The sequence below is a fragment of the Thalassophryne amazonica genome, chromosome 17 (genome assembly GCF_902500255.1).
Source record: "Thalassophryne amazonica chromosome 17, fThaAma1.1, whole genome shotgun sequence".
Taxonomy (NCBI): domain Eukaryota; kingdom Metazoa; phylum Chordata; class Actinopteri; order Batrachoidiformes; family Batrachoididae; genus Thalassophryne; species Thalassophryne amazonica.
Genome location: NC_047119.1, coordinates 29850731 through 29868899, shown reverse-complemented (window position 1 = coordinate 29868899; position 18169 = coordinate 29850731). Strand labels below are relative to the sequence as shown.

Sequence of the window (18169 nt, the reverse complement as noted above, 5' to 3'; positions counted from 1 at the left end):
CATTTAGCCACGCCCATTTCGCCAACCCACGCTTTACAACTACGTTATGGTTTCTCCTCAGCTTTATTTGCTTATTTTTCTTTCAATGTCGCTTTCTGTACGTAGCAATATTGATCATACACAATTCTGTTTGTACCTAGCCGCGACAAAGTTTGGGGTAGGATTGGGTTTTAGGTTTATCCCAATATGCAGAATAGCATGTTATCAATACTGCTACATATGGATAAGCGCTGTCTTCCTCTTTTTGAGCTTTGCAGTTGATGAGATGCTGAATGTGCAATAATTCTGCGCTACCTTTGCAACATGGAGCTGAAGTTGGAGGTTGTTTTGTCATCAAGTATCAAAAGGAAGAAACCATGGCCAAGATTGTGCTGGCTTGGACAGGTAAGAGTTGTTTTTTTCTTTTTTTGGCATTAATTTGCTTGTTGACTGCTTTAGTAAACTGAACCCATTGCATCCCTTTCAACAGGACAAAGAGTCTGTCTTCCTGTTAGATGACAAACGGATAAGTGAGATCAATATGGTGTCTGGTCGCACCAAGAAGAAGCATCCTAAACTTTACTCCTTACTTAACAGTGTTGTGACAATGACTGCATCTCAAAATGGTGGGTTAAATGGACCAGATCAAAGCACAGTACTATTGCCACTCTGATTGTGCATCACTTTTCTCCTTTTTTTTCACCAGGCATGTGGCTGTGTGGCCTCTTAGCCTCAGGAAAGCTCTTTCTATGGAACAAAGACAAAGACTTACTGAAGACATCTGCAGAAGTTCCAGATGTAGCGCATATCATTACCATTGTTCAAGGTATGTGTTTTATGTAGTCAGTGATAAGTTTTATTTACAGAATCATACCCAGCAGGGGTGGCATTAGGTCTGCAGCTAAGTAAGCACTCCAAGAGCTCATAAAGAAGACTGCATTTCTACAGCGCATTTCCATCAAAGGTATGAATGTGTGTGCTTACTTTTGCAGGGAACCCCACACGTCTGTCTCTCCAGGTTTCAGGAGATGGGATGCGTGTGCTCTTGGTAATCATAACTGGACAGGTGTTACTGTGGGAGTGCACAGATATCACGAATTTGATGGGAGTTCGAGACGGCACTGTCAGTGGACGCTGGGCACATATACAACCCCTTCAAGATACAATTCTGCCTTGTTTACAAGACAAAGAAGCATCCCAACACAGTATCTTTGTTAAGACAGAGGTATGGATGCATGCTTTCAGTTATAGTCTCAAATAGAGCCCAACCGATAATGGAATTTTTTTTTATCTTTTGTGGGCCAATACCAATAACAGGGAGTAAACAATTATGATACCAATTTATTTGTAAATTTATACATAAAAATGACAATGATGCCTTGCATTTCATTATCAAACACTTTTGACAAAGTGATGTAATTGAGGCTTGAGGTTTTACAGTTTAAAAGTCAACATTATTATCAGCTATAGCTCGGGTTCTTTGAGCACAAAACTCCACCAGCACTAGTTTTCAATTCCCCCAATTTTTTACCTTGGAAAACAAGTCCTGTCAGAAGGGAATTTTCATAAGCTAAATTAGATGTGACCAAATGTAAGGAGTATGTATTTAGTTCATGCACTTGAATCACTTGATACAGCCAGATCCGCATTGGTATTTGGCACAAGTTTTACGCCGGATGCCCTTCCTGATGCAACTCCAGTTTTACCTGGAGAAACACACACAGCCCCTGGAGTTCCGAAGAGGTCTCCCATTCAAGTACTGTCAGGCGATAGTGACTGCTAGTCTGCACCCCACTTTCAAATATGAGAGTGATTGGGGTGCGCTTGATTAAGATATAATGTAAAAGTAGTGCATTGCCTGTGGGGATCCATGGGCTCTAGATTGGGTAGTGTTTATAAAATAGGCAGCTGACAATTTTCAAGGATGGTAATAAATTATGCAAAGTTTCTATAATGAGTTGGAATGGCGTGTGAGTCCAGAATGTTTTTAAAATCTTAGACCTCAACGGTTTTTAGAGCAAGAACTCAACCCTTTTGTTTCCTGTTAATTATGTTTTTTTTATGTTATTTCATTGTCTTAATGTATGTATAAACTGTTTAGGTTATTGTTATCATATACATATTATTATTATTTTATTATTACTTCTATTTTGTCATTTGATTATTAAATGGACCACGATAGAAATAAGCCCCTGCTGCACTTGTTTTATTTTCTAACTTCTAACTTGCTTCCAGGCTATAGGTGATGTCTGCTTATCAGCAATTGTTTTCACATCTGGGATGAAGCTTATTGTCACATGCCTGAAGATTCAGTGGGAAGAAGGCCATGTGAGAGCAGGGTCAGCAGACAGATATATTAAACAGTTAAATCTTATATGGAATATTGTAATAGTTAAAAACAAACTTGACATTTCTTTTTGTAGTCCTGAGGGTTATAGCATATGGTGGACCAGCAAGACATACCCCATGTCACGTCTAAGTCCTCCCTGCCATCCAGTGAAGTCCAGAGGGACATTGGTTCCTGCTTTCTCTCCTGATGGCCAACTTTTAGCTATTGTCTTGAATCAGAGACAACCTCGGGTAAGTGTTTGAGGCCCCCCCCCCCCGTCATTTATTTCTGATACAGTAGGGCATGAAAGATAATGCTGAAGTATAAATGGCAAACATTTGTTTTTGTGTCTGTTTTTTTGAATGCAGGCTACACAGGTTCTCTTTGTTAGTACACAAAATTTTGTCTCAATATCAAGTCATCTGGGAGGCTGTGGAAGTAAAAAATTGGATATCCCTTCAAAATATATAAGGTACAGTATATATATACAGTTAGATATATACAGTACTGAGCAGAAATCTTAGGCTCAATTTAAAAATAATTTATATAGCAAAAATGCTGCAATATATATATATATATATATATATATATATATATATATATATATATATATATATATATATATATATATATATATATATATATACACGAGGTCTGTTAGAAAAGTATCAGACCTTTTTTTTTTTTTTTTTCAAAAACCTGATGGATTTAAATCATGTGTGCTTGCATGAGCCAACCTTGAACCTTCGTGTGCATGCGTGATTTTTTTTCACGCCTGTCGGTTGCGTCATTTGCCTGTGAGCAGGCTTTGTGTGAGCACTGGTCCTCCCCCCTCGCTGGATTTTCATTGCAAGGAAAGGATCAAATTTTTCCAGAAACTGTGAGAGACAGCCAGGTGGAAACTATTGGGAAGATTCAGATGGCTTTCGGTGACGATCCTATGGGCATCACACAGATTAAGGAGTGTTACAACCAGTTTAAAGATGGCGCACAATGGCGGAGGCCATCGACAGGCTGAAACGACCAGATCATTTCCAAAGTGAACGCTGTGTTGATCCGGGATGTCGTCTGACTGCCAGAGAAATTGCAGAAGAGGTGGACATCAGCACTTTTTCGGCACATTCCACTGTGAAAGAAGATTTTGTAATGAAAGACATGTGGAGGGTTCGTGCGTCGGGATGGAGCCACTAATGGCGCAGAACAAAAAGCACCTCCGTGTTGGAAGTCTCACAGGACATGTTGTGACATGTCCAGCTCTTACACAATTTCTCGGATACTCACTCCACTGAAAGCCGTCTGAATCTTCCGAATGGTTTCCACCTGGCTGTCTCTCACAGTTTCTGGAAAAATTTGATTCAGCGCTGCTCCAATCGTTCAGACATTTTCCTCACAATGAAAATCAGACGAGGGGGGAGGACCAGTGCTCACTCAAAGCCTGCTCACAGATGAATGACGCAACCGACAGGCGTGAAAAAAATCACGCATGCGCACGAAGGTTCAAGGTTGGCTCATGCAAGCACACGTGATTCAAATCCATCAGGTTTTTGAAAAAAAAAAATAAGGTCTGATACTTTTCTAACAGATCTCGTATATATATATATGGCAGAGTGGAGAGTATCATTTTGTAAGCTTGTTCATGCATCTCTAGTTAGGACCAGTTTTAAATGTTTGTTCAATTCAATTTCAGTTTATTTTCATTTATATAGCGCCAAATCACAATAGAGTTGCCTCAAAGCGCTTCACACAAGTAAGGTCTAACCTTACCAACCCCCAGAGCAACAGTGGTAAGGAAAAACTCCCTCTGAGGAAGAAACCTCAAGCAGACCAGACTCAAAGGGGTGACCCTCTGCTTGGGCCATGCTACAAACATAATTTACAGAACAATTCACAGACGAATATACAAGAAATGCTATTGGCGGACAGGACAGGAGGATTGCCAACATGAATACAACTCCCATCTCTGGATGGAGCTGCACCTTAAACAAACAGAATCAGGCATCAGAAAGACAAAACATACTGTATAATTTGCCAGCATTAAACAACAAGAAAAACAGAGAAATACTAAGGTGATTGCCAGCCACTAGCCCTAAACTTCACTAAAAGACCCAGAATTTAGGTAAAGTTGAGGCCAAAGCCTGCTCCAATTACTAATAAATGAATTAGAAGAGTAAAAAGTGTAAAACAAAACTGTACCAGTATGCTAGCCATATGAAGGGAAAATAAGTGCATCTTAAGTCTCGACTTGTGTTTTGTTTTTACTGAGTTAAATTCTACTACCTGCTAGGTCATACTGGGTGGGCAGTGCAAGCTGGACGCCAGGGGGGCTTTTCCTGGCTTGTGTTCTGAAGAGAGGCTCTCTCCTTCTGCTGGCTCGGCTTGGTGGGCTTCTTTGTCTGACAAGTTCTGGTTGCAATGTTGATTTTGGGCCTGCACAGTTTCTACCCCTCCATCCTCTGATCACATACTGGTACATATATGAGACTTTTGCCTCATTAAAGTTTGTTGGGTGTAATTTCTTAGGCTACCTTTTTAGAATTCCTCATTTAATTCTTATTTCTTCTTTCTTATATATATTGTCATCTTTTCTACGTACTTCACTGTCAGTTTTCAACATGGCAATTAGCAAGTAATTCATTGTCTCTATCTTTTTTTCTAAGCATGATCAAAGATCATATTATGTGTTGTATGGGTTTATTTTATTTTATTTTTTAACCATCTATCCTTTTTCTCTACAGTCCACCCATGTCTGCTGTGATAGGGGAGGCCACTCGGTCCAGCTCCAGCATGTCACAGCAGGACATCCTAAGGCAACGATATTCTGTGACTTGGCATCCACGATTATTGTATCTTATCGTGTCTGATGGCTACATGGTCACAGTTTTGAGGGTACTCGATAAGCCTTCTCCGACTTTGCTGCTGAAAACACTACTAAATGACTCTAGAGCAGATCTTGAGAAGGCTAGCCAGATTCTGGATAAATCTCAGGTACAGTAGTAAATCAAGGACTTCTGCAAGTGGACATAGAATTCCTCCTCAACACAAGCCACGGTGGGTGGCCTTAGTGGCTGCCAGGGGCCACTGGGGTCCTGCAGTTGCCAACAAGGCTTCATAAATTGCATGCAGATAAAAGGCCTACTTTACTTTATCCCACTATCTTAACATTCTTATTTAAAGTAATATAAAAATAACTGCAAATTGTTATTTAAAAAAATCACAAATTGCCAAAAATAGGATGTTCACTGGTCTTCACCTTTATCTAACAGAACCCAGAATTTCAGAACTAAATATGCATTCATTTTTATATTACATAGGGAAATTTTTCAGACCCAGAGATCAGCTATTTTATGCATGCACTACTGAATAGAGGAAATAAGTATTGATGAAAACTGCAGTGGTTTGAGATTTATATTTTCTAACTTTAAGGTCTTTGTTCTTATAGTAGTTCTATAATCAAACCTTCTGGATGATTATTCTTGATTACCATTTTCAAACACTTGTTTTCAGGTTCATGTAAGGGTGTGGTTGGAGTCAGTGTCTTGCTTGGGTCTGGACGACAGCCGAGAGGAGATAAAACCCATTGTTAGACCTGGTACCAACACTGTAGCCTCTGTCACATCACCAGGGTCGACTTTGCCCCTTTTCCTGCAAGACAACAGAACTCTGGGTGGCACCATGGAGCGCCATGAGAATGTGAGGGTCTGTTAGATGGTAGAGTGTAAATTTACAATTTACACAATAAGTTTTGTGAGGTTTAGTTGCAAAATGTACCAGATTGGTGTGAGAAGTCACACTGAAGTACTTAATTTGCTTACATGCACACAGTTTGTTCATACAGGCATTAATCATTTTAACTGTGCACATATTGATTTTATTGACATATAAAGGCTGCCTTATTTATTTATTTTTTTTAAATGTTGGAGCCTTTGGATTAACATTTGGGAGCATACCTTTTTGTTTCACTGTGTAAATGCTTTAGGACCCCTTCACACATAACATGATTGGAGCCGACTAGCACACAAAGGAGGAATTGCATGCCACTCGTGAAAAATCCAAGCCACCTCAAATGCCTTGTACACCTGTCGCCACAACATTCGCACACACAAGCGGCCAAAGACAGCGAATGCCCTGCGCGTGCTCATTTGAGCCCTCTCTCGGCAGGTGTCGGCCAAATTCCAGGTGACACACGAACATCCAACACGCTCGCCAGACACTTAGAAAATGTGGTGCCATTCATGCTGTTAGCACGAAAATAGTGAGCAGACAGCGTGTGGAGTGTGTTGTCATCTCCCCCCCACCAACACAAATGGCTTGTGGAGTGTGTCGTTGTTGTCACCCGAACAACACACACACACACCATGAATCCAACATTGTGAGCTGTAACTGAAGGTCCCGGAGTCCGGTCGCTTTGCTCATATGCTTTGCTGTGGACATACAGCGTCTGTCAGCTGACTGTAGACTGTCAGCTGGATGTGACCGTGCACGTAAGGTGTCAAATTAAAAACACAGACATCAGACATATGCAGGACAAACACATAATAATACATACATTAAACTAAAATCACAGAACAAAGCAAAAGAGAGTGTGCCGTTTTGTTCTGTGAGCTGCGAGGTCCGCTGACAGGTGGGCGTGTCCCCCTGCGACATGCAGCTGGTCAGATATTTGTGCTTGCAGGTCACAGCTCGGGAACACCTTGTAGGACATTAAGTCGCATAACTACAGCATGAAGCGCAGACGTCAGCATGCTGTCCTTCTGTGGTTGCTTCAGCTGACTGCTCCACCAGCACACAGCAACGCTGGTGACTGTCGTGCCATGCAGGAATTCACCCCACAGGACGCCCCCACATTTTGTCAGTTATTAACGGTGCTTTTTTCGCCGTAATTAAAGACTTCTTCTTTGTCTACATCGTCTAATTTTTCTTTTTTTTTAATACGTTTATCTTCTTGTTTATTTTAGGCATTCTATGCTCATGTTATAGGACAGCGATGGGAGTGCAGTGGTAAAGTTTCCGTTTATTAATCAGAGCTATTGTAAATTGCAGGTTCGAATCCCGCAGGTGGCATGTATTTTTTTATTTTTGTTACTGCACAGTAGCACAATGTGGTTCCACACGTTCCAGCTGGTTTTTCTTTTTCTCCACATCAGTGGCGTGATGTGGTTCCCCATGTACCAGCTGGTTTTTATTTTTTCAACAGCAGCTGCGTGATGTGGTTCCACACGCTCCAGCTGCTCGCACTGTGTTCGTGCCCACACATGAGCGTACACGAAACCGTCGTTGGTGTGTTGTGCACGCCTGTGTGACCGTGCATCCCTCATGACAGCAGGTGGAATGTTTCGTGGTTCCCCATATTGTGTTTGGTTCGCAGATTTTCTTCCGGTTTCTGCATCTTTCGTGTTATGTGTGAAGGGGCCCTTAAATTTGCACTTAACGTCATCAGCGCTACAGACCACCTTATTTAGTTGTGCATGTTTTCCTTTTTCTAGCAGCCAGATCAATAAGTTGCTGCTTAGGGAAGTTGAGGTAGTTTGTTATTGAACCAGACCTGCAAGATTTGCCCCCTTTTTTCTCCTGCATTAATGTCAATGCTATTGCTGCTACAGCAATACTTTCTTTGTCTTTTGTACTTAAAAGCTCAAAGATTGGGACAATGTTATCACTTTTATCAGATTCATTGAATGAATGAAGTCAAATTCATTCATGTGATCTACCTTCCTACCTACCTGTATCTTATGTTTGTTTGTGTGTTTTTCTAGACTTTGCTTGAGGATGAATCTGATTTCGAAGGACCGCCTGCTGGTTATAATGCTGTGGATGGCGGTCGTCTGGAGTTTGCCTCGATGTTTGACACACTACATGCTCTGGATGCACCGACTGATAGTGGCCTTTTCTCTGATCCAGACCTTGAAAAGCACTCGGCCAAATCTGACAGGAAGAGTCTTCTTCGTCATCGTGATCTTAGGAAGATCCAGGCTCGTCTCTTAACAGCGTGGGCTTTTGGCATGTGTCCAGGAGATGCTGTAGAAAACAGAAGTCACCTGTTAAAGCAAACCCTCCTCTGTATGGTACGGTTTGCTGCTTTGCTGCGTTTGATCCCAAGCTCTGTAGTCCAGAGAGGGAAAAAGAACACCACAGATTCTGCTCGCATCATGCACCTTCTCAAAGCCATCCTCTCTTTTCTGCCCTGGGATATCACTTACTCACCTGGGTCACAATGTCTGGGGGAGGTGGTGGAGTTTAGTAAACGGGTGGTGCGGCTGTTGTTGACGCCTCATCCTGAATCCTATCAGACTGGCCTTCTTCAGTTATCGTCTCACAGTCTATCCACAGCTCTGGTTATCTTACGGCTTGTCTCTGATTCTCTTGAGCACACCTACAGCCTGCAACAAAGAACCTTATGGTCCACTGCAGAAAAGGAGTCTCTTTCTGAGCTAAATCAGCTCCGGCCTTCAGATATATACTGTGTACCTCTGCTACAGGATGAGAAGCATCCCGACTTCATACATCAGGTGCAAACGTCCCCCCATCGACCATCCAGCAGGTACATATGGTCACCACCTGGTTTTTTCTAATATGTTAGTTCTAATCAACAAGAAGACGTCTGTTTGTAATTCAGTGATTGCTTTTCCTTACAGAATGTTTGGAGTGTGGCAGTGGATATACAAGGTCGCACAGCAATATGTGGAGGAGCTGCAAGGATTTAAAGGCTGTGACAATTGGGAGGAGGAACAGCAACGGTTGTCTGTCATCTTGTCCCAGATCCAGTTGTCTCTACAGGCTACAGGAGAAAGACTAGAGCCAGGTCCTGCACTGCTGAGTTATGCAGGTCTGGAAAAAAAATGGTGCATTCACACCAAGCACAATTAACTGAACAATGTTTGTTTGCTCTGAATGCACAGCAACAGACTCACTGTCAGTAGTTTTTCCCCTGACATCCGGAAGGGGAATATCAAATTGGGTTGAATCCATGCACGCATCTCTCACACCTTTTGTCACAGCGACACTTGTTGGTATTGCTTTTAATGATGGACATACATGATGTCTGGGTCAAAATCTGGGACGAGGTTGTATATTTAAGCACTCTGTGACCCTTGTGACTTAGTTACAAGTAGGTCAAGATCAAAACCTTGGATGTATTGGATTCACATGTTCTCTAGACCAAAATCTTGAGTTTGTACATGTGCACTGTGACTTTTGTGACCTAGTTGCAGTGATAACTCGTCAGTGCTCCTCTTAGGTATTGCTTTTATGCTTGATTGACATGCTGTCTGGATGGATATATTTGACAAATTTGTACGTGAGTGCACTGTGAACCTTGTGACATAAGTAGAAGTAGGTCATGCCAAAACGTATCACCACTTTAACTTGTACACATTCACTAAATTGAGATGATATGTATATGCTTCCATACTTTTATGTATTAGTAACACCAAACAGGCAGGGGACACAAAAGTATGCTATGTGTTCTTACTTATATGCAAAGCCAGACGTGATAATTCTAACAGCTCTAGCATAAAAAATTACAACATTGATTGCTTTGGGACATTTTTGTAAAATTTGGCTATATGATTGTATACATATAAGATAATAAAACAAAGGGGACTCCACCATAATTTCAGTATATTAAGAGTCATGCTTTGCTGATTTACTTTGTCATCTTCTGCTCCAATACAAGCAAAATCTTGAAAATCAGAATAGAAGAAGTTAAATTATGTATGTACATGCTTTAAAATGTGTGTATGTGTGAATTATATTGTTTTGCTCACTATGCCACTCTTTTACAGGAGAAAATTATTTCCTGCTGGGCTTGTACCAAAAAAGTGCTGATACCTGCTGCTCTGAAATTTGGGAGTCGATAACAAAATGTGAGAAACAAGGGTTCACTCCATCCATGACTACGTGTCACACGTTGATGTACAGACCGAAATGTTAATTATAATGTGTTTATATTTTAGGTTCTGATCGCAGTGTCTTCCAGCAGACGCGGCTTTGTTTGGCACTATTATATGGTCTGTTGTCCCAGTACCACCTGAAGGAAGCACAGGGATTAGGAGATCACATGGCTCGCCTAATATTGTATAGATCTGGACACCACATGGACAACGTGACCTCTGCAGCAGGTCAGGCAGCAGACAGTAATATCTCAGTCTTGAGTTTGAGGATGCAGTAGCTTCTTTTAACAAGATAAAAAAATGACTAATACATCATGGCGTACAGTGAGAACTCAAAAGTGATATGCATTATGTAGTTGTAATCTCTTTTTCTGTCCTGGAGTAGACTTTGTGTCTTCCTCATGGCTGCCGATGGACCTTCATATTGATGCAGCCTACGCAGTGGTTCAATCTCTTGGGAGATTCATGGCCTCCTACTTCACCAACCAGCCCCTCTATGTCCTGCCTCCACACAATGTGGCCGTGCTACCTCCGCTGCATCTACCTCAAGGTACCATCTCGTAATTTTTGCTCAGTTTGAAAAACATTTTCTTTTATGTTTTTTTAATGACATGTGTTTGCTTAGCTGCCGGGCTCAGATGCTTACCATTGTGCCAGGAGGAGGTGGCCATTGCAGTTCGGCGGCAGCACCTGTCAGAAGCCTGGACGGTAGACTATGCTCAGGATCTGCTCCTGTTGGGAGGTCTGCTTCCTGAGACTGTGTGGTTGGCTTACCACCTTGGAGACTGGAAGTCAGCAGCTTCTCTGAGCCTCGCTTATACAAACTACTGCTATAAGCACTTTGACTTCACCCGGTCAGTGTGTAAACATACTTTAGAGTAAATAACTTGGATGTGTGTTCATGCTGCTTTTTACCTCTGCCAACGAAGTTGGATGAGGTTATGTCTTTACCCCTGTTTGTTTATTTGTTTGAACAGTCTGGAGCCCAGAATTTTTCATATCACGTTATGAAGTTTTTACTGAAGATACATATCCTGATAGGAAATAAGTGATTGAATTTTCAAGGTCAAAAGTCAAAGTCAGGAAAAATGGAAAAATCCCTATCTTTAACATTGAATGAATTTTTAAAAATTCATTACTCTGTCAAAAAATGTCAGATTTCTTTCATATTTGAGAGTATTATGTAGGATGGTATCATTTATTGGCTGACAAAGTTTGATCTGGATCTGATCCAGATTACAGATTTTGTGGCCATTTAAATTTAACATTGAAAACCCTCTTTAATGTATAGTTTACATTATATCTTATTCAAACGTGCCCCAATCACTCCCCTGACTAAGTTTGATCTGGATCTGATCTGGATTGTGGATTTTGTGGACATTTGAATTTAATATCGAAAAGTCCATTTGGTGTACAGTTTGCATTATATCTCAATCAAAAGTGCCTCAATCACTCTCATTCTGGCACTCTCAGTGAACAGACTAAGATTGATCCGCATCTGATCCGTATTGTAGATTTAGCAGATATTTGATATTAACATTGAAAAGCCCTTTGGATCTGTATTTTGTATTATATTTTAGCTTATGAAAAGCCACTTCTAACAGGACGTTGACCTTGAAAATTTTTTCCAAGTTGAAAATTTGTGGAATTGGAAACTAATTTTGGCGGAGAGCTAGTTGTTATTGCTAACAGACGCTATTGAAAGAAAGATTACCAAGGTTATGTTCTTGAAGATGTCGGTGCACATTGTGTATTTGTACTACAGCCTCAGGAGGAGAGACTTCCATCTCCCAACACATTTAGAACCAGCAAGCATTTTTCAGGCCGAGTTGGACTGTCTTCTTGACACCAGCGTTGGCTCAGAAGAATTGACAGAAAACAACCAGGACAAGAGCTTTACGGGTTTGTCAGAGCTGAGAATTACAAGAATGCTACATAATATTGAGAAACCTGTAACTTAAATATGCACTGTGTTTCACCACTACTAGACCCGCTGGAAGGAGAAGAGTGGGATTTGTTACATGCTTCCATACAGGATATTCTGAAGGCTTCAGTCATGACGGGAGTAAATATTATGCCTTCATCTTTGTCTTCCTTGCTGGTCACAGCCAAAGATCTTTGCTCTTGCCTGCCTGTGTTGGTCCCCAGTGGGCTATACCTGCCTTCTCCACCTCTTTATTGCCCTCAGCCTTCCCCAAACACACAGGTACATGAAATAGGGCAATTTCTACGTGTTTAGAAATCTAAATTCTACATTTACAAGTTATTGTGTTTCATGCACAGGATTCAGTTGGCACATTTGGGCAGTTTACAGAAGTTGTATCTCGCCACAAAGTGTCCAGAGTTCTCCAGAGGCTACTGTTACTGCTGAGTTCTGCTCATTGTTGTCATCCTGCTGCTCAGTGGTACATTCGCAGTCTGCGCCGTGCCAGACACCTACTATACAAGGTCATTTTCAAGACTGAAAGAAGTATTTTTGAAGTTACTGTTATTTCCATGATGTACTTGTGACTGTTGACTTTGAAATTGCATGAGCCATTCTCAATACAGTGTTAGGGATAGAAATGCTTTGAGACCTCAGCCAAGACTTCAGTGTAAATTTTAATCCCATATACAGATACTTTATTTGTCACTGTAACAAAGTACAATGAAAGGTAAGGTGCAAGCCTTTCAGTGCAAATGTAAAAGGTTCTACAAAGATAAATCTGATGGGGAAGAAAAATGTAGGAATCTAGTCATGCTGTACGTACTTCCCTTGAGATAACGAGAACTTTGATCTGAAAGCTGGTATACTCACTTATATTGGGTGAATGTAGGAAAACAAACTGGGCTAGAAGCTTGCAACTTTATTTTTTCACATATTCTGTGAGCATACAAACACAATTTTTCTTTCTGATGGAGTGAACACAACAAATTAATTAACCTTTTATGGTACAAAGTACATAAACAGAATACAGAACGTGTTAGAGAGTTGCAGGTTTGTAGGCAAGTTACACTTACCGATTATAAATGCAGCCCCCTAAAATACACTTTTTTTAATCCTTAAAATCCAGTCTTTATAGGAATGTGCACCAAATTAAGCATTTTGTTAAAATATCTCAGAATGTGAATACCTAGATATTTTTTTCCATGATGGTCTATGTATTAATTTTCAAGAAATTGACAAAAATGCGCTAAATCATCTGCTCTCGCAGCGTTAAAGAAAGCTTGACCAATAGAGTTAGACTAAAATCATTTGCTTTCATTCACAAATACTAATTATTTTAATTAATTTAATTATTTAATTTTATGCTTTTTCAGTCCTGGTAACTACATAAATGTGAGATTTGTAAAAATCAAGCTAAATAGGATGATTGTAGCCTTATGGTCAGCTATGTCAGATTAAGTTTAATAGTGGTAAATGTATAAAATGTTCAGTCCTGAGCATTATACCTAATATATGAATAATGGCTGCTGATATAGCTGGTGTTCAAGTGGATATATAGCAGTTTAGTAACATAATGATGTAGTTTGTCCTTGGTTTTAGGCCGTCCCTGGTACTATGTTTGTGCAGAGGGGTAATCTTTTGGGCAGATAATCATTTGGAAAGTGAATCCTAAATTATGAATCGCAACAGATTTTAATGTTTTTCCTTTTGCAACAACCATTATTTTCCACAAAGTCCCAAAAGAAGTGTTTTGCTAGCTGTTGAGCAATCCTACCAACAAACAGACAAATGTAACCTCCTTGGTGCAGTTGAGAGTGAAAAGTTTGGCATTTTATTCTGGCTGACATAACAGATTAACTGATGAAAATCTACAACACTCTGGCATGCTAGTTTTCAGTACATTTTTCACTGCTCCCCCATTTTGTTTGCACATTACCATGACATGATGTCAGTTGACAGTTGTGCTATGAAGTATTCTGCCATCTGAAATGTGCAAATACTTCATGTTTTCAGATCAAGAAGAATTACTCATATCCATCAGCCCCTGCAGAAGAGAAGCCTTTTCCAGAAGACTTGATGAAGTTTGTCAGCCGCAGTGGCTTCTTCAAACCCAGGCGTCGTAAAGATCTGCAGCCAGATATCATTCAAACTATCAGTAAGATGCCACTAATGTAGCAGTTCATAATGCATTTTGACTCACTACCAAAAGTGCATGTGGGTTACTGTATATTTCTGTTCTAAGTTTGTTTCAGAGAGCTGTGTGGTTTGTGCTGGATGCTTCATGTCAGGGACCTCTTCTCCCTTTCCTGTAGGAAGTATCAGGCGGTAAGAAAGGCTGGTGCAGATGAGCAGGTATGATCACATTTTTGAGTGTGTGTGAGATTTTATATGTAAACACTATCAGCACCTTGTTAGTACTCATCCGTGTATGTATTGTGTAGATCTCTGGTGGTTCTGAGATGAGATCTGCCTGTGTTGATGCCCTCCACTGGGGATGTCGTTATCTGCCTTTCTCCCATTTTCTCAATGCTGATGAAATCCTCCAAGACATTCTGCTCAGCCTCATGTCTGAACTGCCTCCCGATTCACTGGTGAAACTACTTCTCATGCTTACTTGTATCTGTACATTGTTTGCCAAGGTACAAATTGACCTTGATGGAGAACATTTCTTACTTTCTTAGGTGGCAGATATGCTGATACAGGCTTTCCCACAGCAGGAAGAATCTGTCAGAATCCCTCTAAGAGAAAAGTACAACTCACTGCTGCAGAGACTGAGGCGATGCACAGCCCACGGTGGGTAAAATGCATCTCAGTTCATATGCTGATAACTTCATATGGCAATGCTGAGGTTCTCTGTGGTTACTAAATTAACAAACACATGGGCTGTACTAACCTATGGTGCCCTGGGCAAATGTTGATAAGTTTACCATTCTGCAAAAGGCTTTTACAAAGTACAGGTTTGACGTTTGACCTTTTGACCTCAAAGTCAGTTGGCTTCTTGGGGTCGCTATGCATAACATATATGCCAGGTTTAATGACAATCGGGCCAGTAAAGCTGAAGTAATCTTGCTCACATTTGAAATGTCACATGACTGACTCCCTGCACATAGTGACGTCTAGACCACTGGCTACACTGTGGTAAGAAAATATAATCCTACAATAGATGTTAGAGCCAGGTGTCTGTAAGGTAAATAGTTGGTGATTCAGTTTCATTTGTCAGTGTAAATGTTTTTAGGCAAGTAAAAGCAGGGGAAGGAAACTCCTGGGGTGAGTGTGTGCCATTGAAGTACTGCACTTTGAGAGTCTGTTCTAAAGTGACAAGACATGACATAAACACTTTTTTTTTTTTTTTGGGTTTTTCGACTGGATTTTTCACATAAGCAATAAGGACGGACTGCAGGTCTGCCTGTCTTTTGCAATTGCTTAATTATAAGATGTCAATAATGCAGATTTGCATGATACTTGGTGAAAAGAAGAGACCTGTCCAGCCAATAGATACAGTAAAATTTTGGTGTGCACCTAATAAAGAGGTGGAATATTTTTTTTTTTAAATTGTGTGTTAATCTTGTGAGATGATCTGTTTTACAAGTGAAACTTTTTTCACAACTTTGTGTGAAAGGATGATGCTAGCCTGAAATAGAGCTTATTGCATTTTAGTGCATAAAGGGGTGTGGCCAACAAATTGGAAGACAGTTTCTAATTTTGCTAGCAGGGTGTTTTGGACCTTAGTGGTAATATGCGCTTTAACTCACCCACTATGTGATATAAAAAGATGTCTAACAGCTTTGAGTAAATTATAAATACATGTGAAATGCAGTGTGTGGTCTTATCAGTTAATGCTAAAGACATTGTTCATGTATAGGTTTTAATCCTTAATTTATAACCTGTTACTTTGTAAACATGCATGTGATGCATTTATGAATGTAACTCTGTTATATGCTCTTAATTATCCAGAAGGTGAAGAGGAGGACGCAAATGAGTTGATGAGGATTCAGATTCAAGACAAACGCAGACAGAGGAGAAAACATCTGGCTCGTCTGAAGAGGCATCTGGCTCCACTTGAGCTCTGCCTGTGGGAGAAAGATGAGCAAGAGGAGGACAAACATGGAGGTGGCATGGTAACACAGCTCTCAATGGATAGGAGTCTCAGTAACAGCACCCTAAATGACTGTGGGTTCCCCTTGATGTACAGCGATGGAGACACAGCAGAGAATACATCAGACACTTTCTCCACTGACAAGTGTTACAGCTCCACATCCAGGTAGCTCTATTGGGCTACAGCTACGAGATGTTAGTCTTGACATATGACTGTTTGTTGTGGCTTATTCCATGTTTTGTGTTGTTTTTTGTCAGGAGCATTAAAGCCAAAATACAAGAAAGGAGGACTGCAAGTAGGATGGCTATTAAGAATGAAAAGGTCATTCAGGAGGAGCAAAGTAGTAATTCAGGTGATATCAAGGAGAAAGACAAGCCATCCCTCCCTGTGGTTGGAACCTGGGAGTTTGAACTGGAAGATGACGAATATCTAAACTTTCTTGAAGTCTTCCTCAGCTATGTAGTCGAGAAAGATAATACTGATAGAAGGGACTCGGGCAGTGACCTTCCTTTGTTGAAGGGGTTCTCCTCCCAGCTGAGAGAGAGTGAGTTGCATTCTGTCACCTTTGATGTCCTCACAACTATGCATCGCCGTCAAAGGGAGGGGCACCATCCAACGAGAAGGCAATGGGACAGTGATACACCAGTGTTCAGAGCTGGGTGCTGCTACAAGCCCATAAACCATGATGGAACACCCGAAACACAAGGGTCCACAGTCGGGAGTGAAACCAACATATCAAACAATACCCTTTCTGTGAGCTCACTTCCTGGGCTCAGAACTGGAAGTCAGAAAGGTTTGTTTGGCTCCAAACAGCAGGCGAATGTGTCCACGGATGGAAGAATAATGAGAGGTTACCCAAGTCGATGTTCTTTTCTCACAAGGCAGCCATCAAACTGCTTGGTGTTTGGCTCCTCAACTTCTTTGGAAGTGGTGACTGAACTGCAGCAGGTCCTGGACCCTAAATTAGAAGCTCATTTCCCAGAGCTGGGCAGGCTGTTGGAATGGATGGTACGTTGGTCTGATCGGGCCGTACTGCAAGGACACCATGGCAAAAAGAAGAAAGAGAGGGGAGAGCGTGTCAGAGGAACATCTGCTGAAGGAGTAATGATTCGGGTTAAAATCTCAGCACCTGCTGTCCTCACCTCCCTCATCTTGCTGGAGCATAGGTACACGACCATACCTGGGCCAGACCGCAACCATATTCATAAACCAATTCCAGAAACATTACAGACAGTTGGCCCTGAGCTGGAAACTGAGACGAATAGGAGACTGGAGAGAGCGAGCAGTACTGATACGGGATACCCCGGATCAGCCAACACTCCTCTTACTGTTGCTGATCACAATCTACAGCAGGAAGTCTCACTGTAAGTTCCCTGTTTTTAATCACATGAAAAAAGCACACATATAGCACATCTTTAACAAGTCATTTTTAAATCAGCTGATAGGATGCCACGAGTAAAGTTTATCTCACTTACATAGTTGCTCAGCAACTGCAGTAAGAAAACGTGACAGTAATGGTACACAGGAATGTAGTAACTGTTGGTCCAAAATTGTAAATGTTAGTTCATATCTATTATAATTATAATGTTTCCCTGCAGTGAATCTCACAGCGATGACGCAGAGGAACTCATTTTTCATAGGATACCTCATCTTGATGATCAAAATCAAGCAACCTATGATGCTGAGATGAGGCCACCAACTGCACAACAATCATTACTTGAAGACTTAGATCTCACACCTGAAAAGGAAGGTATAATACTGAAAAAAATTATCATCACAATTGTTGTTAATGCATATTGTTATTATGGAAAATATTAATTGATTTGATTGTTTATTGCAGGCAAAGCTACTGACAGTGAGGGCTTGGAAGTACCGTCTACTGTTTCTAGTGGAGATATCTCTGAAGACATCTGCACATCAGGAACGGTAGGTAGTTAAGACTCTTGTTA

At 40.9% G+C, this 18169-nt stretch overlaps 1 protein-coding gene across 2 annotated transcripts in view; it reads left to right on the top strand.

The window, feature by feature from the left end:
• cplane1 (ciliogenesis and planar polarity effector 1) overlaps positions 1-18169 on the top strand; it is a 32807-nt gene that overhangs the window by 534 nt on the left and 14104 nt on the right. For both annotated transcript variants that reach the window (XM_034192034.1, XM_034192032.1), the window contains exons 2-28: positions 258-384; positions 470-605; positions 686-805; positions 972-1204; positions 2215-2318; positions 2403-2559; positions 2677-2780; positions 4593-4775; positions 5044-5293; positions 5813-5998; positions 8062-8846; positions 8941-9131; positions 10090-10170; positions 10261-10425; positions 10583-10747; positions 10823-11051; positions 11963-12099; positions 12186-12403; positions 12481-12645; positions 14138-14279; positions 14367-14476; positions 14566-14715; positions 14806-14917; positions 16079-16385; positions 16478-17584; positions 17819-17970; positions 18061-18146. In XM_034192034.1, coding sequence (XP_034047925.1) covers positions 304-384; positions 470-605; positions 686-805; positions 972-1204; positions 2215-2318; positions 2403-2559; positions 2677-2780; positions 4593-4775; positions 5044-5293; positions 5813-5998; positions 8062-8846; positions 8941-9131; positions 10090-10170; positions 10261-10425; positions 10583-10747; positions 10823-11051; positions 11963-12099; positions 12186-12403; positions 12481-12645; positions 14138-14279; positions 14367-14476; positions 14566-14715; positions 14806-14917; positions 16079-16385; positions 16478-17584; positions 17819-17970; positions 18061-18146 — 5856 coding nt within the window. In that variant the 5' untranslated portion in view covers positions 258-303. The remainder of the gene's footprint in view (positions 1-257; positions 385-469; positions 606-685; positions 806-971; positions 1205-2214; positions 2319-2402; positions 2560-2676; positions 2781-4592; positions 4776-5043; positions 5294-5812; positions 5999-8061; positions 8847-8940; positions 9132-10089; positions 10171-10260; positions 10426-10582; positions 10748-10822; positions 11052-11962; positions 12100-12185; positions 12404-12480; positions 12646-14137; positions 14280-14366; positions 14477-14565; positions 14716-14805; positions 14918-16078; positions 16386-16477; positions 17585-17818; positions 17971-18060; positions 18147-18169) is intronic.